At 41.0% G+C, this 27,326-nt stretch overlaps 1 protein-coding gene across 7 annotated transcripts in view; it reads right to left on the reverse strand.

Moving 5' to 3' along the window:
• EBF1 (EBF transcription factor 1) overlaps positions 1-27,326 on the reverse strand; it is a 395,559-nt gene that overhangs the window by 130,738 nt on the left and 237,495 nt on the right. For all 7 annotated transcript variants that reach the window (XM_029216050.1, XM_029216046.1, XM_029216049.1 and 4 more), the window contains exon 7: positions 13,412-13,493. In XM_029216050.1, the coding sequence (XP_029071883.1) occupies positions 13,412-13,493 (82 nt within the window). The remainder of the gene's footprint in view (positions 1-13,411; positions 13,494-27,326) is intronic.

The raw sequence follows: 27,326 nt of genomic DNA on the forward strand, positions 1-27,326 counted from the left end.
CTTGGCTCAGAAATTTTCTCTGTTATATCCTGGATCTAAATTCCCTGAAGGTTATTACTTTTACTATCTACCCCCATCTATTTAGAATTAGAAAAAATTCAACACAAAATTTATGACTTTTGACTCTCAATCTTTCCTAGCTGATGTTGTCTTTGGCCAGCTTAACTTAACCTCTCTAAGCCCCAGTGTCCCTGACTCTCAAATGGAAAGGATAATAGTACCTAACTCATAAGGTTACTGTGAGGCTTATATTATTTAAAGTGGTTAGCATGGTTTCCAGTTCTTATAGAGCAAATGTTAGCAGAGGTAGCATAGTTGTTGCTTTGTTGGTGATCTCGTCAAAAAGTTCAAGAGCCTATAAACTGTTATTTTAAATACAAGGCTGCAGAAATTATTTCTTCTACATTCACTGCTCTATCAGTTTAACACTGAAATCTTACAAATTTAAAGACCTTCGTGCTCATGATACATAATTATATAATTTAGACCTCTTGTGAATTGCAAGTTTCAATGGTTTATGTAATTTTGCTCTCTATAAACCATCTTCCTATTAGCCTTTTACATTCTAGGCTTGAAATGAAATAAAACCTTACAGCTTTGAAAACAGTCCATAAATTTTCTGCATCTTATCAATGCAGTCTAGTTTCCCCAATACTTCATTTGAATGAGGGGTTCTCTGAGAGTTTTCTTATTGGTAATTATTTCTTTGCTATCATTCCTTAGGTTGTCCCTCTTCCCTTCCTATCAAGCCGGAGACTTTGTATGTCCCAACTATATTATCTCAGATTCATGAAGCACGATCTCTGTCTCATGAGCAGATTTTCAGAAAGACACAAGCAGCTAAATTCAGTCATGAGTGGCAGATCACATTAACAAAAGTAGCAGCTCATGTGGAAGAAGGGGTTAGGACAGAAGCAACAAAAAGAGTTGAAATCTGTGTCTTTAAATATTTTTAGAACAAATACAGCGCCGGGGGAAAATTAAATCATAAAAATATTTTCACTGTTTAAATTTAGAATATTTTGGTAGGCAGTACCTCTCTCTAAAATATAACCACTTTAGCAACTTAATTTTGAATAATGATTTAAAAATTATAAATCTTGGTTTTCAATGCTAATATATGATAATTCAGTGTAAGGAAATTAGTGCTAAAGTTGGTCTATTACATGCTTCCTTACCTCGGGGTTTAGCTTATTCTATGTTTGCATTAATTCAGAGCCCTTAATAATGAGGCATGAAATGCACTGCCCAGAAGTACATGAAATAAAAAGGCATTAAGCAACATTCCATGGAATAATACTCGACAATAAAAAGGAACAAGCTATTGATACATCTGGATGAATCTCCTGAGAATTATGTCAAGTGAAAAAGCCAATAACAAAAGGCTACATACTGCATATTATGGGCTGAATTTTGTCTCCCACAAAATTCATATGTTGAAGTCCTAATCCCAGAACCTCAGAATGTGACTGTATTTGGAGATAGGGCCTTTGAAGGGGTAATTAAGTTAAAATGAGGCTGTTCGGGTGGGACTTAATCTAATCTGATTGGTGTCCTTATAAGAAGAGGAAATTTGGGCACACAAGGTGTTCATGCAAAGAGGAAAGACCATGTGAGGAGAAGGTGGCCATCTGCAAGCCAAGGAAAGGCCTCAGAGGAAACCAAATCTGCTGACACCTTGAGCTGGGACTTCCAGCCTCTAGAACTTTGAGAAAATACATTCCTGTTTTTAAGCCACCTGGTCTGTGGTATTTTGTCACAGCAATCATAGCAAACTAGTACACTGCATGATTCTATTTATTTATTCTTGAAATAGCAAAAGTTTAGAAATGAACAAAGTAGTGGTTGCCAGGGATTAGGGACAGAGGGAAGGTGGATGGGGCTACTATAGAAGGACAAGAGGAGGGATCCTTGTGCGGACAGAAATATCCAATATCTTGACTGTGGTGATAGATACACAGACCTACACATGATAAAATTTTATAGCACTAAAAGCATACATACACAGATGAGTACAAGTAAAACTAGTGACATATGAATAACATGGATGGACTGTATCAATGTTTATATCCTGTATGAATACTGTACAGTACAATGTAATATTGCTCAATAGTTTTGTAAAATATTACTATAAGGGTAGACTGAGTAAAGGATGCACAGGATCCCTCTGTATAATTTTGAACAACTGCATGCGAATCTATGATTATATCCATAAAAAAAATTTGACTAAATAAAAGGCATCGGCAACCAGAATGTCCTTCAATAGGTAAACGGATAAACAAACTGGTAATCCATAGAATGGAGGATGATGCAGCAAAAAAAAAAAAGAAATGAGCTTATACTACCCAAAGCAATCTACAGACTCAATGCAATCCCTATCAAATTACCAATGGCATTTTGCACAGAACTAGAGCAAAAAATTCTACAATTTGTATGGAAACACAAAAGACCCCAAATAGCCAAAGCAACTTTGAGAAAGAAAAATGGAGCTGGAGGAATCAGGCTCCCTGACTTCAGACTATACTACAAAGCTACAGTAGCCAAGACAGTATGGTACTGGCACATAAACAGAAATATAGATCAATGCAACAGAATAGAAAGCTCAGAGATAAACCCACACACATATGGTCACCTTATCTTTGACAAAGGAGGCAAGAATATACAATGGAGAAAAGACAGCCTCTTCAATAAGTGGTGCTGGGAAAACTGGACAGCTACATGTAAAAGAATGAAATTAGAACACTTCCTAACACCATACACAAAAATAAACTCAAAATGGATTAAAGACCTAAATGTAAGGCCAAACACTACAAAACTCTTAGAGGAAAACATAGGCAGAACACTCTATGACATAAATCACAGCAAGATCCTTTTTGACCCACCTCCTAGAGAAATGGAAATAAAAACAAAAATAAACAAATGGGACCTAATGGAACTTAAAAGCTTTTGCACAGCAAGGAAACCATAAACAAGACAAAAAGTCAACTTATGGAATGGGAGAAAATATTTGCAAATGAAGCAACTGACAAAGGATTAATCTCCAAAATATACAAGCAGCTCATGCAGCTCAATATCAAAAAAACAAACAACCCAATCCAAAAATGGGCAGAAGACCTGAAGAGACACTTCTCCAAAGAAGACATACAGATTGCCGACAAACACATGAAAAGATGCTCAACGTTACTAATCATTAGAGAAATGCAAATCAAAACTACAATGAAGTATCACCTCACACCAGTCAGAATGGCCATCATCAAAAAATCTAGAAACAATAAATGCTGGAGACGGTGTGGAGAAAAGGGAACCCTCCTGCACTGTTGGTGGGAATGTAAATTGATACAGCCACTGTGGAGAACAGTATTCAGATTCCTTAAAAAACTGAAAATAGAACTACCATATGACCCAGCAAATCCACTACTGGGCATATACCATAACTCAAAAAGATACATGTACCACAGTGTTCATCGCAGCACTATTTACGAAAGCCAGGACGTGGAAGCAACCTAAATGTCCCTCGACAGATGAATGGATAAAGAAGATATGGCACATATATATAATGGAATATTACTCAGTCGTAAAAAGGAACAAAATTGAGTTATTTGTAGTGAGGTGGATGGACCTAGAGTCTGTCATACAGAGTGAAGTAAGTCAGAAAGAGGAAAACAAATACCGTATATTAATGCATACACGTGGAATCTAGAAAAATGGTACTTATGGACCCAGTGGCAGGGCAGGAATAAAGATGCAGATGTAGAGAATGGACTTGAGGACACGGGGCAGGAATGGGAGGCTGGGACAAAGTAAGAGTGTAGCACTGACATAAACACACTACCAAATGTAAAATAGATAGCTAGTGGGAAGCAGCCGCACAGCACAGGGAGATTAGCTTGGTATTTTGTGAGACATAGAGGGGTGGGATAGGGAGGGTGGGAGGGAGGCTCAAGAGGGAAGGGATATGGGGATATGTGTATACATATAGCTGATTCACTTTGTTGTACAGCAGAAACTAACACAACGTTGTAAATCAATTATACTCCAATAAAAATGTATAAAAAATAATAAAATTTTAAAAAAAGGAATGAGCTATCAAGGAACAAAAAGACATGAAGGAACCTTAAATGCAAATTGCTAAATGAAAATAGCCAACCTGTAAAGACTATATACTGTATGATTCCAACGATATGACATTTTGGAAAAGGGAAAACTATGGAGATAGTAAAAAGATCAGTGGTTGCCTGGAGTTTGCGAAGAGGGAGGGACAGATGAATAGGTAGAGCACAGAGGATTTGGGGGGTGGGTAGGGAATGAAACCATTCTATATGATGCTGTAATGGTAGATACATAACATCATGAGTTTGTATAAACCCAAAGAATGTACATCATAGTGAGTCCTAGTGTAAACTATGGATGTTAATTAATAATTAACAATATTGTATATCAATATTGACACATCAATTGTAACACATGTATCACACTAATGCAAGGTGTTAATAATAAGGGAAACTGGGGAGGGGGTATTAAGGGAGTATTTGTGATCTCTCTGTACTTTCCCCTCATTTTTCTGTAAACCTAAAACTGCTCTACAAAACAAAGCCTACTGATCAAAATTCTACCCTCTACTTCACACAGCCCACATTCTACATCCAACCTGTCTACTGAACTACTCTTTATAGTCTCCTCCAACAAGCCACAAGGGACCCAAGAGGTCAGCCAATCTAGTGGCTTCCAACTACAAGTTTTCAAATGTTGTACTGGGGACAACATTTCAGAGAGGGCATCCTAAATTCATCCATAGTAAGGATGCATACCAAAATATTCAGTTACCTTCCTTTATTGATATGGGATCATAACAGTTCTATGTGGAAACACGGTTATCTCATGCACGTGAGAAGCTCTAAATTGGCAGTTTCACATCGCTTTGACTAATTTTAAAATAGAGTGTGATTCTTACTCAATAAATGAAATTACGTTGAAAAATATGTCACCACAAGACATCTGTAGAAGAAAATCACAAAAGGAGTCCTTAGTAGTTATGATACTGCAAATTTGTCCAATGCCTCCTTTTACAGCTTGGAAAACTGAGGTCCAAGAGATCAAAAACACCCTCAAGGCCATAGGATAAATTAAGAGCAGAGGCAAACCCGAAGGGAAACTTCAGACTCCAGGTCCACTTCTCTCGCCAACAGCTTCTGGCCTCTCAAGACAAGCTCCTGGCTTAGGCCCTCTCTCCCCTGCTTCTGGTCTCTTCCAGTACACTTCGCTGTGTCTATCTGGCTGACCACACTTCAGGTATTATTTACATAAAAATGGTCTGCTGCAGTTGGGTCTTCATTAACTCTGTCCTTTAAAATATCCTTGACTGATATGAAACGAGATATTCTCTGAAACCAGCCTGACTGCTAGTTTCTATCTGGTTGAAAGAGCCCAAATAACTCATTAAAAATTATGGAGGACGCATAAACCTACAGGATGTAACAGAGTGGAACTGCAGGAGTGAGGGAGCGAGTAGCTGAATTAAATCCGCCCTTTAAGGTTCAAGGCAAAAATCGCTCTTCTTTTAACAGTAAGACAAGAACAGACACTTCTAAATCCTCAGATTCTTGTGCTAGACTAATTTGGACTATTGGAAACTAGACTCAGCTTCTGTCTCCTGAACTGTGACACACTGTAGACATAAAAAGCTCATCATTGATCTGAACCTAGTTTCTCTCTCTCTGGATCAGGATACTTTTGATGACTCTTGATGGTGTCATTGGCATTTAACTGGTGCTCTCCATTTATGTGTTCCCACTGGCCATTTTAAGTAGCAGTAAGCCCAAACATAACAGAACTGCCATGCGTGCTCTCTGCCGATGGGACCGTGGCACACAGGTATGGAAACTGGGAGAAAGAAAATAGCATATTAGTCATCAGCTCAGTTTCCAGGGTCAGACAGTGCTGAGTTTGAACCCCGACTCCATCATTTACCAGTCTGTAACCTTAGATAAGTCATTTAATCATAGGAATAAGTGCCAGGCATTATTCTATGTACTGGAGAAGCAGCAATGAACAAGACAAAGTATTCGCCCATCAAGAGCTTAGTTCCCATTGGGAATAAAAAAGGGTTTTCAGACAATAAATAAATAGGCAATGAAAGAAAATTTTGGAATGTGACAAGTTCCAAGAAGAAGATAAAATGAGGAGAAGGGGGTGACGCCTAGGTGGGAGCTACTTTTGAGTGGATGATTAGGAAGGCCTCTCTAAGGAGGTGACATGTTAGCTGAAATCTGAGTAATACGAAGTATCCAGCCACTCAATGATATGGCAGAATAATTTCCAGGGGGATGGAATAGCAAGTGCAAAAATCCTGAGGCAGGAATGAGTTTAGTATATTTGGGGAAGAGAAATGATGGAAGAGAAAGGCAGCCAATGTGCCCATTTGGAGGAAAGTAAACAAGGGGAAAAGGGTAGAAAAATAAATAAAATTATACATGTAAAACGCTTAGTACAGGGTCTCACACATACTAAGAGCTCTATAAGTTACAACCTAAAAAGTGGAAGAATATAAGAATACCTTCTGTTGGTAAGTCTCAGTAAGTACAGGCATCCTCAGAACCAATATCCATTGGCAACACTGATCAAACCAAACACTTTTACATCTATCGTTTAATGTATTTTACATTTTTTTCAATAGCAACTGTACTTAATGTAGGAATTTATTTCCCCCTAGTGAAGAGCTACCACTCATCAAATCCCATTCATAAGGATTCCTTTTCAGTGATACATATTTTCTGCCAAGGCCCAGCATAAGGCTCATGCCAAAATACATACTTGCCCAGTAAGCCGTAATGGTTTAATATATCAGGTTGAAAATCCACCATTTGTATTTACCGTGTTATGTGAATTAATCCTATATTCTGAAACTATCATTAGAGCTGCTTGCAGTATAATTAATCAGCATGGTGCATCTTGAAATTATTCTGTAGGAAGAGAGTGATGGCAGCTCGGGCCCCTAGCGTTCTGTTGGTAAAGAATTTAATTGCAAGATGTGCTGTTTGTCAAAATAATATAAGACAGGGGGTGGGGACAGTGGGAGAGAAATAAAAGGGATAAGAATATTTCCTTCTTTATTTAAGCGCCTTTAAAAGCAGACCGAAACTGCAGGGGTTGGGCATATATTTTAAGAATCCTCTAATCATACACTGTGGGCTTCTGAATAAGTAACGAGGATTCTCCAAAATTTAGAGAATTCACCCAAAAACAGGGGGCAGAGAGTTGCCTTTTAATGTCATTTAACACGTCATCATTTTTGAAAGACCAGACATTTTTGGTGGGAATTTGGGAAGAATAACCTGGTCGTTTCTCCTATTTCCTACCCCCTCGCTCCAAATGATTAGTAAGTGAAAGAAGATTGTTCATCTCCTCAGATAAATGTGAGATAAACATGAATTGGGGCCTTGCTGTTCTCTCTGCTCAAAAAATCCTTTTGGCTCTTCTCAGGATGAGTTATTCTTTTTTTTTTTTTTTTTTTTTTTTTTGCCGTACGCCGGCCTCTCACTGTTGTGGCCTCTCCCGTTGCGGAGCACAGGCTCCGGACGCGCAGGCTCAGCGGCCATGGCTCACGGGCCCAGGCGCTCCGCGGCATGTGGGATCTTCCCAGACCAGGGCACGAACCCGTGTCCCCTGCATCGGCAGGTGGACTCTCAACCACTGCGCCATCAGGGAAGCCCTAGGATGAGTTATTCTTATCTATCATCTTGGAGCTTAAAAGTCCCCTCCTCAGAAGTTTTCCCTGGTCACCTGCTTTAAAGTAGGTTCCCATCCCTGATCCCACACTGGTATTCTCTCTCATAATATCCTGTTTCACTTCCTTTATAGCAATAATTAAAAATTTTAATGATGTGTAATTATTTGTACACAGCATAGCAGCTGATGGTAATCGTTCCTTATATATCCATTTTCTCTTCTTCTTGGGTGGTACAACTAGACACTCTCAGGTCCCTCTGTGGTTACACATGGCTGTGTGACAGACTTCTAGCCAGTGGAATGTGGGCAGATTTGACAAGGATCACTTCGAAGACCAGGGTTTAAGAAGTCCACGTGCCCCCTGCATGCACTCTTTACCCTTCAACTGGATGGATGGAGATAACGAGGTTCTAGGGAATGGTGGAGACACAGGTCCCCAAACTACTTCATGTATAAGATCGGCTCACCAACCAGGAACACCTGCCTTGTACCATTACATTAGCAAGAAATAACCTTCTCTTGTACACGAGCCATTATATATTCTTTGGTCTATTTCTTACAGCAGCTAGTATTAACCTAACTAATAGACCCTGACTAGAATATAAGTTTCATTAGGGCAAACACTCAGTCTTTTTTGTTCATCACGGTACACTCACCACCTCCCATGTCAATAAATACTACTGAGTGCAGGCATGCATGCAGGAACAAAGATATCTTACATTTATGTTCACATGTAGTCACAGAGCTAACATTTATACACAGATAGAGATTTACATCCTGTGGAAAACTTTGTTAAAGAGATAAGATGAACCTGGAAATTTACTTCCCAGTCTCCAGGTATTATGGTATCTACTGTGATGACAGCTTGTACCCAGTTCTTGTTCCTCCCCTCAACACCCCACTCCGCCAGCCCCAACAAGGAAAGCTATTGATAAGGATTTAAATCTTAACCCAGAATTGTCTAGCTCCTGTCAGTTAAAAACGAGACCTGTGACATGGCTTTAACACAGTCCTTTGACATTAGCGTGTTTTTAGTGTCAAGATGAAGAAATGGGCTCATTTAGTCACAGTGAAATTCTCCCTGTCATGAGCTGTCTTCATTCACAGCTTTCCCTCCTACTCTCTCCTCCCCATGTCCCCACACCCGCCAGAACTGAATGAAGCCTGTATCCACTGTTGTATTTAAGCAAGTTTGTTACCCTAACCACAGCCTGGGGATTTCAAAAGAAAACATCCATTATAAAAAAAAAAAAAAAGAAAAAAGATTGTACCAGATTCTCTACAAGGTTTATTCCATACTGCCTTAAAATATGAACACAGCCGAGCTCTACAGAAAGTGATTAATTTCTTGAAAACGCTAAGGTCACACTAATTGACATGACCTGTGTAATTAAGCAGTCTCTGTTTACACACCAGAAGCTCAGTCGCTGTGAGTCTGAGTTTGCTTGACAGAATGTCTTTACATGTCAAGAGATCAACAACCTTTCTTATGTCCTCCTCAGTCACCTACACAGGCCCCTGATTGCTGTTCAGAGGAGACACGCTCTGGCACGGCTGCATGAAGATCAGGCTGGCCTGGTAAGCATACAAAACGGGGTGAGAGAAAAAGCAGCTCCCACGACAGGTGGGGGAGCCCACTGAATTGGCAGAAGAGTGCCTTCTCACTCAGATGTCTCCAGGCCTCTGGTTTTCAGTATGATGGGGAAAAGTCACATTGAGATGTAAAGAGTCGAAGGGAGTTTTCTCGTGCCCAAATGACACTCTCTCACTCCCCCCACCCCCTGCCCAGAGGCAACAGTGACATCAAAATATTTGAAACCAGGGCTTCCCTGGTGGCGCAGTGGTTGAGAGGCCGCCTGCCGATGCAAGGGACACGGGAAGATCCCACGTGCCGTGGAGTGGCTGGGCCCGTGAGCCATGGCCGCTGAGCCTGCGCGTCCGGAGCCTGTGCTCCGCAACGGGAGAGGCCACAACAGTGAGAGGCCCGCGTACCGAAAAAAAAAAAAAAAAAAATATATATATATATATATATATATTTGAAGCCAGCTTCCCAATTAGCGTACTATGAGAAAAATGATGGAAATCAATGCCTATTCATAGGAAAAGTTCCACCAGTGTTTCTAGGACACACCTCTGTCAGCCAGGGAAGCTGCAGGGAAGACTAATAATCCTCCCGTGCTTGGTTTAGTCCTAACAGTTGGGAACTTCAGTGTGATTTCTGAACAGAGCTCTCTGAGCTGCCAGGGGCCACTGGACTCAGGCTTCACTTGGTGAGGGCGTCTTTCTTGCCCTGGAGAACTGCCTAAAACCTCCACCGATTAGGTGAAGCGCAGGCAGTTTTCTGAGCGACAGCTTCTTTCTCTAAAGTTCATACGAATAAACACTGACCAACACTGTGGCTCTGATCAGAAACAGGCTCAAGTTCTTCCCCTTCCACACAACTCCACGCACTGCTTGGTGAGCTTTGCTGGCATCCCGGTGTCCTTCATGCAGACGGTATCCTTAGGTTCTATTCAGCGCAAATACCCCTTCTGAAAATGCTTCTCAGCTTTCCCGGGATTCTCAGGTGTTGAGAAACCTCTTTACTGCCTCACTAAGTATCTGCCTACAGGCTCTGGACAAGTTATTTACTGTCCCATGACACTAGAGAACATCTGAGTCTGACTGACTGGGTTGAATCACTGCCTCACTACTTAGTAGATGGGTGACTTTGGGCAAATTGCTGAACTTCTCTAGACTTCAGTTTCCTCATCTGTAAACTGGGAATAATCCCTATTTGCACATTCCTAAACCCTATTTGCATATATTGTGAAGATAAATATGATAACTCATGTAAAATACTCAGCACAGTACCTCTCACGTAGTGAGTACCCAATAAATGTTAGCTTCATCATCATCATTACGGACAATGTCCATAGTCATACATCAAGGTACACACATGGACACATATAGTTATACATATGTCTACGGAACACCCTGAATGCAGACACAAATGTAAACAGTCATCTCCCCAGCACTTAAGGCAGTTAGGAATGAACCCAGGAAGGGAACACAGGAAGAGAAGCCAGCTTGGGGTGGAGGCTCACACACACAAAAAACGAGGCTGACAATGGAGTTTAGGGCTCATTGAGTTTAAGTTGCTGGATATTTCCAGGGAGAGTCAGAGGTCATCAGGTATAGGACTAAACCAATGATTCCCAAGTAGGGGCAATTCTGCACTCCCACCCCCACAAGGGGACATTTGTCAATGTCTGGAGACATTGTGGTCTGTCATGACTGTGGTGGGGGGATGGTCTCTCTACTGGTATCTAGTGGGTAGAGGCCAGTGACATCTACTAAACATCCTAAGATAAACAGGACGAATCCACCCCCACCTCCAAACAAAGGATTATTCAGTCAAAAATGTCATTTGTGCCCAGGCTGAGAAACCCGATACTGAACTAATGACCCAGCTTTAGTTTACAGCAAATATTCTCTCCAAAAGCTTACATTTATATTTGATCATGTGCAAATTAGTTATGCTTACAAAATACTGTCTTTTGTGAAATCAGCAGAATCATCATTTTTACTCCATTTTACCGTTGAGGAAATTGAGCTTTTGCAGAAATCTAACTCACGCCTCCTTGACTCAATAGCCCTTATGCTAAACAAGAATAACTATTTTGTCTGTAAAAATAAAGCTTTCTAGATACTCTCAAAAATAATAGACTGAGTTGGTTCTCATCTCATCCAAGAGCTACATTCCTATAATTCGAAGCTTTCAGACATTTCACTGGCAGGTCCTGTGAGGAAAAACAAGGCCCCAGAAATCTTACACACACACTCTTTTAGATTCGTGGTATCACCAAAGTCCATCTCTAACTTTTCTGCCCTGAGAAGCACAGCAAATTTGATCCCAGTATTCATAAGGCATCACACATGTCTACTAGACACGTTTATTACACATCAATTGGTTCGTGCTTGGATATGCCTTGTTCTTAATCCAAGTTTGGTCAAAGGAGATCTATGGCCCATTTCAAGGCCAAGGTAAGTGACAACACAGTTTATACTGAAACCCAACCTCATGTTCCAAGACACTTAGCAACACGTACTTAACAGCATCACATGTTTCACCAGCAAAGCTGACTCCAACTCAACACAAAATGTCCTGGGTGGGAATGAAAGCACCCAAGTCTACCCACTTTGGTCAGGAGCTCCCCAGGAGAGACATTTTCCAGGACACTAGGAATCTAGGGATTCTCCCCATTTATCTGTCAGGACAAAAGTTGGCAAGGCCAAATGATTTCCAGAACTGCTTCAAAATCTCAGGAGAGAATGTCTTCTTTCTACTGAATTTGTTGTTTCATGAGACTACTGAGTCTCACCTATTAAAAATAATCATCTTGTGGGAGGGAGGGAGATGCAAGAGGGAAGAGATATGGGGATATACATATATGTATAACTGATTCACTTTGTTATAAAGCAGAAGCTAACACACCATTGTAAAGCAATTATACTCCAATAAAGATGTTAAAAATAATAATAATAAAAATAAAAATAATCATCTTGGAGACTAAGAGATCTTGACATCCAAAAATCAGTGCCCAGAATCATCCCTTCCCTTTCTCCCATCAGAGAATATGCAGCTAAAATTTGTCAAGATCCTCTCAGAGATCATACATTTCAATCTACACTTAAAGCGGACTAACTATACCTAAGAACATACCTTAAACACCATGCTATTTTTCACTGACAGACCCCATGGGCATCCATAGATGAATCATTACTCTGGCGGAGAAACTAACATTGACCACGCAAATGAGTTAGTCATAAAATTAGACGGAGAGCAACACAAGGGTCTAGAACCTTGCTACTCAAAGTGTGGTCCATGGCTTTGCCATCACTTGGGAGCTTGTTAGAAAGGTAGAATTTCAGGCACATCTCACACCTCACACCTCAATTAGCATTTTAACAAGATCCCCAGAGGATTCTCAGCACTTTAGGGCTTGAGAAGCATGTATCTAGAACTTAGCAACCCTTCCTAAAACCCAACCACCATGTCTGTGTCTTGGAAGTTAACACATGTATTTTCACATCTTTTTTCCTTTAGTAAATGTATAATTATATGAGGTTAACATACCACTCATGCTTTAAATGGTGGCAGATATGACTGATGCTTGAAAACATTTACATGTTGCTGTACAAGGACATTTCTGAAACAGACTGAGTGTCACCCATACCGCCCTAGATATGCCCTGCTTCTTCAGGGGTCCACTTTTAATAGATAACTACTGACAACAATTTCCAAGACTGGAAAAGGAGAACAGAGAGAAAGGAGGGAGGAAGGTGACATCATTCCAAAACAGCACAAAGGTCCTATTTACCAGTTTTCTACCTGTAGAACTTTTGGCAAAGGATGCATCACTTTGTATGTACTTCACTTAACCTGCAGTGGTTTAAGCTTATGAGTCCATTTGGGAAGCCAGACTAGGCTCAAAGGGTACCATTGCTTCAACCAGTGAACGCAGGTGGCTCAGTCCTAATTCTTCTCTAATATAAACAACAACTTCTAGAGGACCCAAAGTCTCACCTGCTCTTCACCTCTGGGAAAACCATGATACTCTGTTTCTTCTCCACCTAAGACTTTTTTACCCTCTCCCAATACTCATGTCATTATTGAGGTATAAGAAAGACAAGACAGACCCACCTGGAATCTCCGCATGTCACGTGGGTTTCCCGCATTCTTTAGGCAATTTTGGTTACACTTGAGGAAAAATTTCAAGAAGAACCTGTGAAGAAACAAATTATCACGGTTAGCATTTCAGTCCTGACACAGAAGGGAAAAAAGTAGTAAGTCACTTCTGGGTCATGCATTCTATTCTCTGCACGTTTCCTGAAATATTCAGAATGATGTTAGAGCCAGTATTTTGTTTAAAGCTTTAGCCTTTGTTTTGCATCCAAGCTGGACCTTCTTTATGAAGAGAATGCTCTCCGTGCTGCCAACAGATGTCACAAAAGAATTAAGCCCCCAAGGAAGTATTTTCACTCATAAAAAGGGTAAGTCTTCCCGATAATTTAAGGCAGGGTCCAACTGGAGATAACTGCCTGAGAATCACTCAGAGTCCCCAACAACAACACGTAATTTAAGCCCCGTAAATTCACAGATGATGAACCGGCAAGATACATGCTAGATGAATGTAAGGAGATGGTAAACACTTTTTATCTTAGCATCTCCAAATAAAATATTCTAATTAGGAGTACTTATGAGAAGTAGGTAAGATTCACATACTGACTGAAGCCCTTTGGCTTCTTGAACATATCCCATACGTTTTCCTTACATGCATGCTATAGACAAAAGCTATTTGTGATGGAAGAAGGAACGTCCTGCCTCACTGCCACCTTGATCTCTGAATTGATTCTAGAGTGAGATCCATGGGTTTTACTGGCTAGGGTGACCAAAGGTCCCAATTTGCCAGGAATAATTCTAGTTTACACCAGCTCTATTAGCGTAAGTATGAACAGTACCCACTTTAACTTTCAAAAGTGTCCTGGTCTGGGTGATAAATTAGATGAGTTATTTCTATATTTCTTAGCTGGCAGTTGTTAAAGTTCATCACGGAAAGGCAGCAAGGATCAAAAGTGTCCAATTAAACTTCTCCACCTGCCTCTGTTTGGGGAAAGAAGCATTTTAAAAGCTGCCGAAAGTTCTTCATTCCTTTTTACTTTTAGTGCTGTGAATTTCAGGCCCAAATATTTTCCCAAAATATTACACTGCATTAAAATGTTGATTAGTTCAATTCCCATAGGAATTTTCTTGTCTTCATCTTTTCTCCACTTCCAGTCTACACTGGAGTAAAATCCCTACTTCAATACACATAATTTGTGAAGAACTATCACTCCAGGATGCCTCAGTCCGGACTTAGCTCTGAGTACAAAGCCTATCGACCAAATAACACCTCTGTAATGACAGCATAGCACAAAGATGCACCAAATTCAGCCAATTTCTGAAAACCAAACTGAGAGATATCCCAGCAGAATCTCTGTCCTCCCTGGTCTCTTAGAATCTGCCAAGAGGGAAGTATGGCGTGGGAATAACTCTTTGAAGAGAGACAATGACTTTGCTAACCCAAAAATAACATTTTAAAATGTAAACATCTTCCTGAAATGGCTCTTTCAACATCATGCAACATTCAACTGCCCATCAGTAAAAGCTGGCTTCTGAACAATCCTTCATCCCTACTTCCAGGTTCTCTTCACAGAGGCCAAAGTTTATCAACATTTTGAACAAGACAAATGACTCATGGAACACTGCTGAAACCCAACTGTGTCAAATGAAATCCAGCTCAAAGAGCAACAGTGTCATTTCCTAGCCCAACTGGCCATGCTGACTCCTGACTTCAGTCGTAGTCTGGGGGAAAGGAAAGGAGTTTGAGAGAGTGGTCACAATCCTAAGTGCCTCTGCACTGTCCCTTTCCTCTGAACTCTCAGAGGCAAATGCTGGGTAGTCCTAGTGATCACACACCGCTGTCAGACTCTGTTTAATGTGGTGGAGGTTGGGACAGTGAGTCTGCCATCTTGCTGGGGTTCAAGCCTACATCCAAAGACACCTGAGATGTGAAAACTGGCTGCTTCTTCCAAACATAGCTGGTTGGAAGGGAATATTTAAAAGCCACCCAAACCCCAGGACAGGGCTGATTATCACTAAGTTGACAGTAAGAGTCAGCTTGGTATGATAGAAAAGCCACAACCCTTAGAAATACCCAGAATGGGATTCCCATCCAAACTCTGACAGGTACTGCTGTGTGACTTTGATAAATAGCTGAACTTCTCTGCACCACACTTTCCTTATCTATAAATTGGGTATAATACCAGTCCCTACCATATAAGGCAAGTGTGAAAATTAACTGCAATGATGCATAGTGTCTGGAACACAGTAAGCATGGTGATGGTGGCAGTAAAAATAATCATGGATTAGGTGCTTACTTTGTGCTCAGAACACTAAGAACTTCAAATTCATTTTCCCAACCCAAGCCTCCTAAATAAACTCTAGTATTAATCCCATTTTATTGATGAGGAAACTGAGGTTCGGAGAAGTTAAGTTGCCCAAAGGTTATTAAATGTGAATCGACTCAAATTTGCAGAGCCTGTGCTTTTAACCATTATGCTATAGTAGTTTTAATAATAATAGAAGTAGTGCAGTATTGATATTAATACTAATTGTACCATTGACAGCAACTGTACTATAATGGCAATTGCACAAATAAGTGTAATATAAGACTAATTATTAGTACGATTATTTCCACTCCGTCAACATGAATATTGTGGAGGAAGACGTCGCTGCCTTTCTCCATCCAGTGGGCACCCGGCTCCCATTCCCAGTTCCCCAGGGTTGATAATATTTGCTGCCTGTGTGTGTTTAAGCCATTTGAGCCCAGACTCGACAGCCAGATTCAGGTTGTGTTAGAAGGAGCTGTCAGCACACCCTCTGACATCTTCAAGTCAGACAACTGCTAGCCACCATGAGGGGGTCCATCTGGTGCCAAAATGGATTTTGAAAGACCGGCAAACAGGACACTAGCTCTGCCAGAGAGAAACAGAATCAAGGGAGCAGGGGATCTTCTGTCTCAGCGATGAGCCGGGGCAAGGCACCTGTCACCAGCCCATCGTTAGCACAAAAGCTATGCCGGGCACACACCAGATCCCCATTACCCTAAGCAGCCCTGTCACTTGGCACGCTGGCAGAATCTCCTGCCCGCCCTCTCAACAGCAGATCACTAGCTGAAATTGACGGCTTGACCATCTGTCGTGGGGAAGAGACGGCATCAACTGGGGCCTGGGGCCTCGCACAAGCCCTTATGTGGAAAAGACACTCTGAAGGGCCAGTTCTTTTGGAGAAAGGCAGCCCTACCCCAGGGGGAGCATCAGGAACTCTTTCAAAGTTTTCCCCCAAGTAGATGCCAAATGTCTGACCCTTTCGGATCACACTTCCTTAAAGGAACTGAGAGGAGTTAGAAGCAGGAGTTAAAAATATCCCCACCGAGACACGAAGTTAGACATGGTACACAAACTTGGGGGATGATTTATCAGGCTGTTTTTAAGGCATTTGTAAACCTGGGGGACACGTGCACTTCTGCTGGCCTATGGAGAAGATCTCAGATTCCGAGGGGGTGCTTTGAACAAAGCAGCGGTTAGTGTAACTCAAACCCTCACTTTTGTCTAACAAATTACCACATTTTGAGTGTCGGGTGTGTTTGATAACGTTGTTGGAGGAAAGAGTGTGCAGCCTTACCCCAACCGTGGGAAACTGACCTAAGGCAGGACAAAGCCCCTATTGACCCTTTAACGTTCCAAAGAGTTCCATAAACTACAGGAAACAGCCCAACCAGGACCAAACTCCAGGGTTTTTTTTTTTTTTTTTTTGGTAGGGGGGAGGAGTGGCGAGAAACCTGACACCTTTCCGTTAACTTTCCATACGAATAATATCTTGTGTTCATACAGTGTTATATTATCCAAAGCACTTATATACCCAGAATTTCACTAAATACTCACAAAAGTCCTACAAAGTAGGCAGGCCAGGAATGATCAACCCATTTGAACGGTAAAAATAAACTAAGACTCAACAAAATTAAGATATTTATCTACAGTCAAAACTAAACTAATACCCTATATTAGCCCAAAGGACTCATCATGGTATGAATTTTCTCCGTGATTTACAGGACTTTATAAGTGACCTAAACCAACACTGAGTCTACCTTCCTCGTCGTGCATGTGGGAAAATTGAGAGATCAGAAGACACGACAATACTCACACAGTTATAATCATTCTGAGAGATAAAACTATAATCCACATGTCCTGACTTCTAGTTGCATGATTTTTCCAATACAGCGTTAGCTTTTCAAAAGCCAACCCAATAAAAGCTCAACACCGGAGCTACTGCACTACTTAGTCTGCTACCTCAATTAGGAAAGTGACAGTCATAAAACCAAAAGGGACATCCTATTGAAAGTTGTGTTTAGGTTCACCAATGAGGCTAATGTAGGACATTACCCATCGTTGAACATTAACTGAACCGACCACACGCGTTTGTAGAACATAACTGTGTATTCAGTGATTTCCTTGTATCACATTTTACCAACCAATAGATATTCAGTATTAGGAGCAGCTTTCATGTGACAAGCACAGTGCTGGATACCAAAGGTACCACTAGGCTCCCCCAAAAGGAAAGTTGATGAAATTAGCCAAGAGGATATGACCCATCCATACGAGGACGTAAAATAACAAAAAATTATCTCTGTATACCCAGCACATGGCACAAGACTCAGAACCAATGGGTTTTCAGTAAATATTTGTACAACTAAACAGAATCCAGGACCTCCTAAGGGTAGAAATGGGAACATTCTAAAATGAAGACAGCAGTAGAATATATTGGACAGGAGCCTGGGTTAAAGATAAGACAAGCCTGGGTAAATTTCTACAATTCCCTGACCCTCAGTGGCCTCAATAAAACATGGGAATAACAGTACCTCCCTCCTAGCAACATGGTGTGGCTTTCATCATAATTCTAGCTTTACTCTTTAATTAACTGTGTGACTTTAGAAAAGTTACTTAACCTCTCTGTGCCTCAATTTTCTCATCTGTAAAATGGGGACAATAAAAGAAACTACTTCAGAGGGTTACTGAGAATTAAATGAGTAATATATGTGGAGTGTTTAAATAGTACCTGGCATAGAAGAAGAGATAATTATTTTCATTATCATTTGTCCCTGGCCACTGCTCACTGCCTAACACTCAGAGATATTGAGATTTTTTCAGGTACAGAAAGTATTCTTCTCTCTTTGAATGCTAAGGTTAAGAAAAGAAGCCAAGATCTATGTAACTGACGATAACTATAGGTTTCATTGAGTGACCTACAAAAAGAAATAAAAAAGAAACCAAAGAGAGATAATAATGACTACAGCAGCTCTACCCAAAGGCCAAGACACAAAGGAGAGAGGTAGTAGCTTAAATCACAGAGGAACTCCAGCTAGTCACAACTGAAGGGCATACACAGTAAAACCGTCCATTAGGCAACAGCTTATACATCATTAATGATTACGCAAAGTGTTGCAATAGATCTGGGCTGAGCAGGTTGAGTTTTCACCTCCCCCACCCAAATTCTGAAAAATCATGTCTGGATGTTTTCAGCCGCTCTCATAATGTCCAGGCTGGAAAGGAAAAGCATCAAGGCACACCTAAACTAAGACATAAAAGCCCCATTTGCAGTCTTAAGCCTCCCTGAAAGTTCCTCTGACTTATGCCCACAGATGGTTATGTGGCAGACGGTCCTTCTCAAAGATATTCAAGACACGGAGACTCACTCTGGCCCAGTGAAGGAAACAGCTGTGTGGAAACAACTGTGGGGTCCCTTCTGTGTGAAATTCAAGCTGTTCCCACACACACTCGCTGGAGGGTAGAGAGAGAAATGCCTCATGATTCAAAGGGCCTCTTTGGAGGAGTCCCTGTCATAGACTGAGCCATCCTCTTTGCTTTGACGACGAAGCGCAGAACTGCCCGCTCCAGGACCAGATCTACTGCCCAGATGTAACCAAGGAAGACTTTCCAGGAGTACAAGGATTCTCTCAAATTAAAAATATTTAACCAGAAAGCACCTATCCCTATCCAGACCGCCCGAGATGCCAGAGACTGTTTCAGAAATGCCATCACTACTCCATGGGAGCCCTCCATGAAGACGTAAACATGAGTCCATGGCCACTGCCATGAAAAATAGATCTCCCTTCAAAGCAGGGGACGAAAACAGCTAGAAAGAGAAAACTTTATTTTCAGTGTCAACACTTTTGGGTTCCTAGTCCACAGGAAAAGTTGTAGAGTACAGTTCATGCATGTGAAAATATGATACCCCTAAGTCTGCCAAAATCCTAGGGATGCCACCAGGGCAGGCTGAGGAGGCTGAACCTCTGTGAGGGCAAAGGTTTCTCACTGCCTGGCTGACCTCCTCTCCTTTCCTGATATTCAAGTACGCTGCTGAGAGAGGACCTGCCTTGACTCAAACTCCCCCCCAGTTCTGTCTGAGAGATGAGGAAGGCAGGAAGGGGAGAACGAGGATCACAGAGAGGCTTCTACGCAGATGAGGCACATTCTCTCCTCCCTTCCCGCAGTGGGAGGTGGAATGATACCAAGCTGTGGCTCTATCTTGGGGATCCCAGAGGGAGAGCATGTGCTGCCCCTATTCTTGGCCACTGACTTCAAGGAGTTTACCTTTTCCCCTGGCCAAGGTCCCTCGGATCTTAGACATTTCTGGAAGGTGTTCTCAGCCTGAAGGGACAAACATGATCAACTTGAAAAGCATCCGTGACCTCAGAGCTCAAGCTGGGCCGTAATGGAAGGACATAATTAGTGGCAAGGATTTACCAAAAAGAAAGAAAAAGGTGTTTGGGATAGCATAGCAACAGAATAAAGAATTTAAAAATAGTTTTCAGTAAAAGGACCCACAACAAACAGGTCTCCTGGCACTCAAAGTCAAACCTGAAAGGTGGGGAAAAAGCACCAGGAAAGTGAGAGGGGAGGACAGAATAACCAGTGGCCAATGGGGAAAGAATAAATCACCATTCTTTAGAAATGACATGGAGAAGGGAAGCCAGAGCAAGGGTGCTGTAGCTTACACCAACTGCTACAAGGTTAGACTGGATATTAAATGAGAAAGCATCACACATGCAAAGAACTGTAGAACTTGGTGTGGCAGAGCAGGCATTCATCTTCAGGGATACTCTTTTATGAAGATTACTCAAATGCCAAGTGTTTCTTGCTTAAAATGTGTTAAGGTACAAACCCTGGCTCTGGGCAGACATTTTGAGTCACCCTAGTAGTTTGATTTGCAGCAGGAATGAGGCAAATAAGAAAACCAAGTATTGTCCATCGACGGAGGAATGCATAAAGAAGATATGGTACATATATACAATGGAATATTACTCAGCCATAAAAAAGAACGAAATAATGTCATTTGCAGTGACATGGATGGACCTAAAGATTGTCATACTGAGTCAAGTAAGTCAGACAGAGAAAGACAAATATCATATAATATCACTTATATGTGGAATCTAAAACAATGATACAAATGAACTTATTTACAAAACAGAAATAGAGTCACAGATGTAGAAAACAAACTTATGGTTACCAAGTGAGGAAGTGGGGAGGGATAAATTGGGAGATTGGGATTGACATATACACACTACTATATATAAAATAGATAACTAATAAGGACCTACTGCATAGCACAGGGAACTCTACTCAATATTCTGTAAATGACCTATATGGGAAAAGAATCAAAAAAAGAGTGGATATATGTATATGTATAACTGATTCATTTTGCCGTACAGCAGAAACTAACACAACTTTGTAAACCAACTACACTAATAAAAATTAATTAAAAACAAAACAAAACAAAAAACAAACCCAAGTATTTGTCCTTCTTGGGGCTGGGCATAGACTGAGAATGTATTTGTCTTAAACTGTTTCCATTACAAGGATCATGATCTGCAATGAATCACATGGCACAGAGTTCCTGCAGACCCAGGGATAGGATATGAGACAAGCATTTCTGGGTCACTGGTGCAAATCCTTCCCCAGGCTGGAAAAGATGCAAATGCAGTGGCAACTTTGTTTCAATAACAATGGCCCATCCCACAAAGCCCGGCCTAAAAGGTGAAGTAGGAGGAGCCTCAACACCTCAACTTAGCAGGTACTACAGCAGACACATGAGTGTACCCTGTACAAGACACTGCTCTGAGTGCTTTACATGTATTAATCCATTTACTCTTCACAACAACCCTATGAAGTACTATCTCAATTCTCATTTTATAGATAACACTACTGAGGGGTTATGAGATTTGTCCAGGGTTTCCTATCAAGTAAGTGGTAGACCTGGGATTTGAATGTAGGCAATTTGGCTCCAAAACCCCCATCCATGAAACTACATTCCTTTGTATGTTATACGTATGATAGATATTATGGGAGTACAGATCATTGACCATATCTAGCTATTCTCTTATCAGCATCATCAAATTCATTCAAGATTAGAGGTGAAGTCACCATACAAATTTCTGGTATTGCCACTAGAATATTCCCAATTATAAATGTCAATGTGTTTTGATTTTGCTTATGAACACCCTCGCCTATTTCAAATGCGTTTTAACCACAATTAATGACCAGTGGGTCTGGTAATAGAGTCAAACCAAGGTCAGAGAATGATGGCCAAAGCAAAATCAGTGTAACTTGGGTCTCTTGGGAGGACTCAGTGAACGTCACCTTAAGGATTTAGTTATACTCTCTGTGGTTACCAGTTCCACAAGTCACTATCTTTGAATGTCTTTCTTGCAGACAGAAAGCCACAGGTTGAAAATAAAAGGCTTTTAGTACCCCTCTGCTTAATACCTATGTGTATAAAATTTTAAAGCAGACTCATTTAGAATTTGATGTTACAATTTCACTTTTCCTCCTAAGGACTCTAAGAGTTTCAATATTAACTTCCCCTGCGGAGGTGACTGACACCAGAGAAAGATCAAGAAGTTCAAATCCACAGTAACTGAAACATGAGGGTTTTTTTGAACACCCAAGTCACTATTGTTTTTCAAGACTTTATGAACTGTTAATGTTCAGTGTCATTCATTTACTCAATCAATCAATAAATACCAACTGTACTAAGATCACACTGACTATGGTTCAAGTTTTTCTCCAAAGGAAAAAAAAAACTTTTATTTTTAAGGAAACCACTTAAAAATAGAATTTCCAGAGGAAAAAAATGGACTCTGCAGGTGATAGGGTTTTTGAGTAATTACCAAGAAAGGTTGAATACTCGTAAAGTATCAATCTGTTGTGAGTGTTCCGGCCATGGCTGGATCAGGGGATTGGTCAAAGTCCCTAATAATGTCAAGATTTTACCTTTCCAGGCACATTGGTCCCCTACTCTTTACCTTCCTGCATTCTTCGCTTCAGTCACGTCGAGATACACCCTGCGCCCTGAACATGAAGTTTCCTTCCTGCCTTCCCCAAAGGCTGGATTCCTGGGTCTGAAATGCCTTCCCCAACCCCACACCATCTCACCCTCCCATAATCCGACTTATCTCCCAGGTGCAGTTTAAATGCACTGAGCCCAAGAACTTCAGCTAGAACTAATCATTCCCTCCTCCACTCTGCTACAGCTCTGGTCACACTCGGTCTTCACGTTCTGTACTCCAGTCACTTGAGTAATCCTCTGCCCCCTCCATAGCACTGCAGACACCGTTAGAGTGCCTCTGTCTTCCCCACAGCACCAGGTACAGCTGTATTTGGAAAACAGTAAGTAAATGTCCGACTTGATGGACCGTTAGTATTAATGGCAGTTAACTTTGAATTACAGCACAAAGATGACATCTTTCTTTTTTCCACTTTTTTCTCAGTTTTCTGAATTTCTTCTGAATAGGCATTACTTTAAGAAAAGACAAACAACTTAATTTTTGTAAAAATTGAAGTGAGTATCATTCAGAATAGAACCTAGGGAATGCTGCCCCCATTTTGCAAGAGATAAATTAGGAACTAAAAAGAATGAGTGTCTTTGCCAAAGTCTTTATGCTCTAAGATATGGCAGTTAATTCAAATGAGAACACCTAAGAGCAGTCCATCTCATACTCTGTAAAATGTACGTCATTTATTAGTTTCTCATGTGCATAATTCATAAAAGAGTATCAGCTGGGCAGATTCCACACCATTGGTATCCTCAATTTCTTACTTTAAAATTCCTCAACATCAAAGTTTAAAATATTTTATTTAAGTTAAACTTGCCATTTGTCTTAAAGCATTTAAGCATAACCCAAAGGGACAAAATGTCATGTAACTAATAGTATGAAATGGATCACCTCTCTCCAAAATTCTACGTACCCTTCTGACGACTTCATTGAAACCCAGTGGTTAAAGCTCTTGGTGATTTGCTATTTCTTGGTTCAGCCTATTTCTTTAAGTTATCCATTAAATTATTCAGTCCCTCCTTCATTAAGTATTAACTAAGCACCTACTACGTGCCAAGCTCAAGCACAGAAGACAACTTCACCCCTGCCCTTATAGAAGCTCATCAAAGTGCAGGCCACCTGTGTCAGAATTAACTGGGAAACTTGCCCTGGTGGGAGTAAGCTAGGGGATAAGATACTCAGATAATTCGGATGTACACTGAATGCTGAGCCTTGATATCTAATTTATTTTTTAAAGTCAAAAGTCATGTCAATACCATGTGACAAATGCAAAGTTATACACCAGAAATAGTGAACTGCACAGAAGGGATGGACATCTAATCATGTGTCATTGAAACCAGGTGTAAAAACTTATGTCAAATCACCTCTGAGTAAAAAGAAAAATTAAATTCATTCACCCACCCCACCTCCTGTCCAATATAAGCCACAGAGAAAGAAAGGAGCTCCTGGTTGCCAGGGAAAGCTGATACTTGACAAATTTTTGCTTCAAGGAAAAGAAATAAGCTCATTTTTCTACCAAAAAGGAAAGAAAAGATAAACGCATCAGCTGAAGAAGCTGTTCCCCAAGAGAGAAGCAAGAAGTCTTGCTAGGATGAAAATTATTTCGAAGCCTATTTAAACCATCATCATCCCTTTTTTAAAAATCTCACTCCCCTTGTCTGTTCACTTTTCTGGACACATCCTTCCTCGTCCCAATCTCAGCATCATTCTGTGTTGCCTCCCGTCCTCCAGGCTCACACACCATTGGGGATAATGAATTCAATTTGAGCAATGGCTTTCATTGAAAAAAATCAGTGCATTCCAACATGCCACACAAGTGAAGTTCAGACAAAAACAAGTGACTCCTTAATTTGGATTTAAAGCTCAGGGTCAGTCTCCAAATAAAAATGACCAGTGGGCATCATGCCCACAGAGCACTGACAATAATCTCATGAGCTCCAAATTATTCCAGTTTATATTATGGGCGATCCAATAAGTCTGTGTGTTCTAGTTCATAAAAATATAAGAAAAAATTTATCATCTTAAAATCATAATGCAAAATAGAGTCTGACATGTTATTAAGCACTATTTCTCATGATATCATAAGGATGCTGATGGAATATGAAACTAAAGCAATATTGTAGATGAACAATGACATAATTGAGATTTCTGAGGGTGCTTTGCAGCTCATAGGTCACACTCCCTTGCCGTCCCCTCCCAACAAGTCACTCTTAAACAGCTTCAGTTTAAACCAGAAACACTGGAAACAAAACTCCAAAGAAGCTTTTATCACAAAAATTGGTTGATCATTTAGTAAAATGGGACAAGAACTTAGAAATTATCTAGTCCAGATATTCTTAATCTAGAGTCAATGGATGGTCTACATACGGCTCTTGAATACCTGAATGTTGTATCCAAAGTTTTATCCATACTTTTTTTCTGTAGAATGGGTCCAGATTGTGGAAGGAATCAGTGAGTTGATTGCCCAGAATCCATTTTCCCCTATTTTTGATAACAGTCCTCCATGCTGCTTTTGAAAAACTTCCTTGCTCTCACCCAAGAGTCCTTGTATTTCATCAGTATTAAGTCATTCCACACCTGGGCCCCAGCAGTGCCTGTAATCCAGGCCCGACCAGTCATGGCATCACTCCCCCAACTGTATGACTGCTTTAGAGATGAGCATGTGATCCAAGTCAAGCCAATCAGGCCCAGTTCAAGCTAGCTGGAGGACTTTTGCCTGAGTGGCTCAAAACAGAGATGGGCTCCATGCTTCTTAGAGTTGAACCTGGAAAAATGTGAGGCTGTGTGTCCTGGAAAATTCTATTCTTCGAGATGAAACCATAATAGAATAAAATCCACTAGTATCCCACCTAATAGAGATCACAGGACAAGGAGACTCTGCTAGGTGGGGAGGAGAGAATGTAGAGGAGTTCACATCATCCGATGCCCTCCAGGAAAGGAGGAGGAAAGTGGAGATGGAGATGTTGACAGAATGATGAAGCTGAGAAGGTAGCAAAAGGAAGGATCCCCCAAAAAAGTGTATGTGAAAGAGAGAATATTCTACTCTATTGAGCCCTGGTAACTTTCAGGCTGTACAATCTCAATATGCTATGGCCCCTTCTCAACTCTCTGTCCAGATAGATAGATAGACAGATAGATAGACAGACAGATAGATAGATAGATCTCTCCAGGCAGGTAACAACAATGAGTGAACTAGGCTACATGTAACACCTCAGACAGTACCAGGAACTGTAGTAACTGAAGAGAGGACGTCTGGTCCACGCGGGGCAGCCTCACTCTTCTCCAGCTAACGGACTCCACGGGGGAACTTGGGGACAGTGTTGCCAGAGCTTCCCATTTTGAGAGAAGCTGGAAATACATATTAAGTGTGAAGTCTGCCAATCTTCCAGACAATATAAGGGCCAGATATAACAGATCTGGGAGTAGAGTCCCAGTTTGCATCACTTGCTCTAAAGTGTAATAACCAAATTAGCAGCAGGTCATTTGTCTGTGAGGCTAGGGCAGGGCTTCTTTGGGCCCATTTTTTAATTTAAAAAAGTAATTTAAAGAAAAGGAGCCCTGTGGTTCCACTAAATGGGACTCCTCTCATAATTAAAAAAAAAAGTAGTTTTTGCGTTTGAGGTAATGGCATGTTTTGTTTTGTTATTTTTGAGAATTCTTGTCACCTGAAATCCAGATGTACTCAAGCTTGATTTTTCCCCCAGACTTTTGGCAGCTGACATGTTCGGTGATGGGAAAGGTTAGGAAAAACATCTGCACCCAGAAGCACATTTACCAGCATGAGGCTGCCCACGGACATGAACACAGACACAGGGAAAACCGTCCACGCCCACCTGTTCAGAGCTGGATTTCCTAGGGCACTTAATTCAATCAGAAGCAGTAAGTTTTATTAGCATTTTACAACCAATTAACCATGCAGGAAACAAAACACCTGACTCGGTGCATTCCTCCTGGCTTCTGAAGAGCCTGTGGCCTGGAAAGTCAGCAGTTTGGAACAACGTCTATGGCAGAAGATATTACCAACCCGGTACAAGCAAGTTTTCTCCCTTCTTACATTTGATGGGAGGACACATGAGTCTGGGCGACCTCACTAGCATGGGAATCACGCGTGATTTCACCTAGATCCCCCATTTCACTCAGCAGGTGCCAGGCACTGGGCATTTACAGGGATCATTCCAATGAATCCTGACACTCCCAGACAGTTAGGTCCTATTAATGGCCCCATTTCACAGGTGAATATACTGAGGCCAGAGAGGTTGGTAAAAGAGCACAACATCTCATCCAGGATGTAAGTAGCAGAACCAGGACCTGAGGCCAGGTTATAGTTCATAACAGAGAGCAAGACTACAGTGTAGGGCTCACTGCCTACCCTTGGACCAAGTTAAAAGTGAAACTATATGATAAGAGTGGGCTTCTGTTACTTCCAGGGATAAATCTCCTTAGATGAAAAACAGGTATTCAAACTTGTGCTAAGGTCTACTAGCAATAAATCTTTGCTAAATCAATAATAAAAAATAATGGTATACTTTTTAAACTATGCTTCACTTGAAAAATCATCTCTTTTCTAGCTTTTCTTGAATTGCTCTTCAAAATAAACTCTTGAAAGATGTGTTAGGGGATGGGTAG

Source organism: Monodon monoceros, unplaced genomic scaffold (assembly GCF_005190385.1).
Source record: "Monodon monoceros isolate NGI ecotype Baffin Bay Population unplaced genomic scaffold, NGI_Narwhal_1 Super_Scaffold_12, whole genome shotgun sequence".
NCBI lineage: Eukaryota > Metazoa > Chordata > Mammalia > Artiodactyla > Monodontidae > Monodon > Monodon monoceros.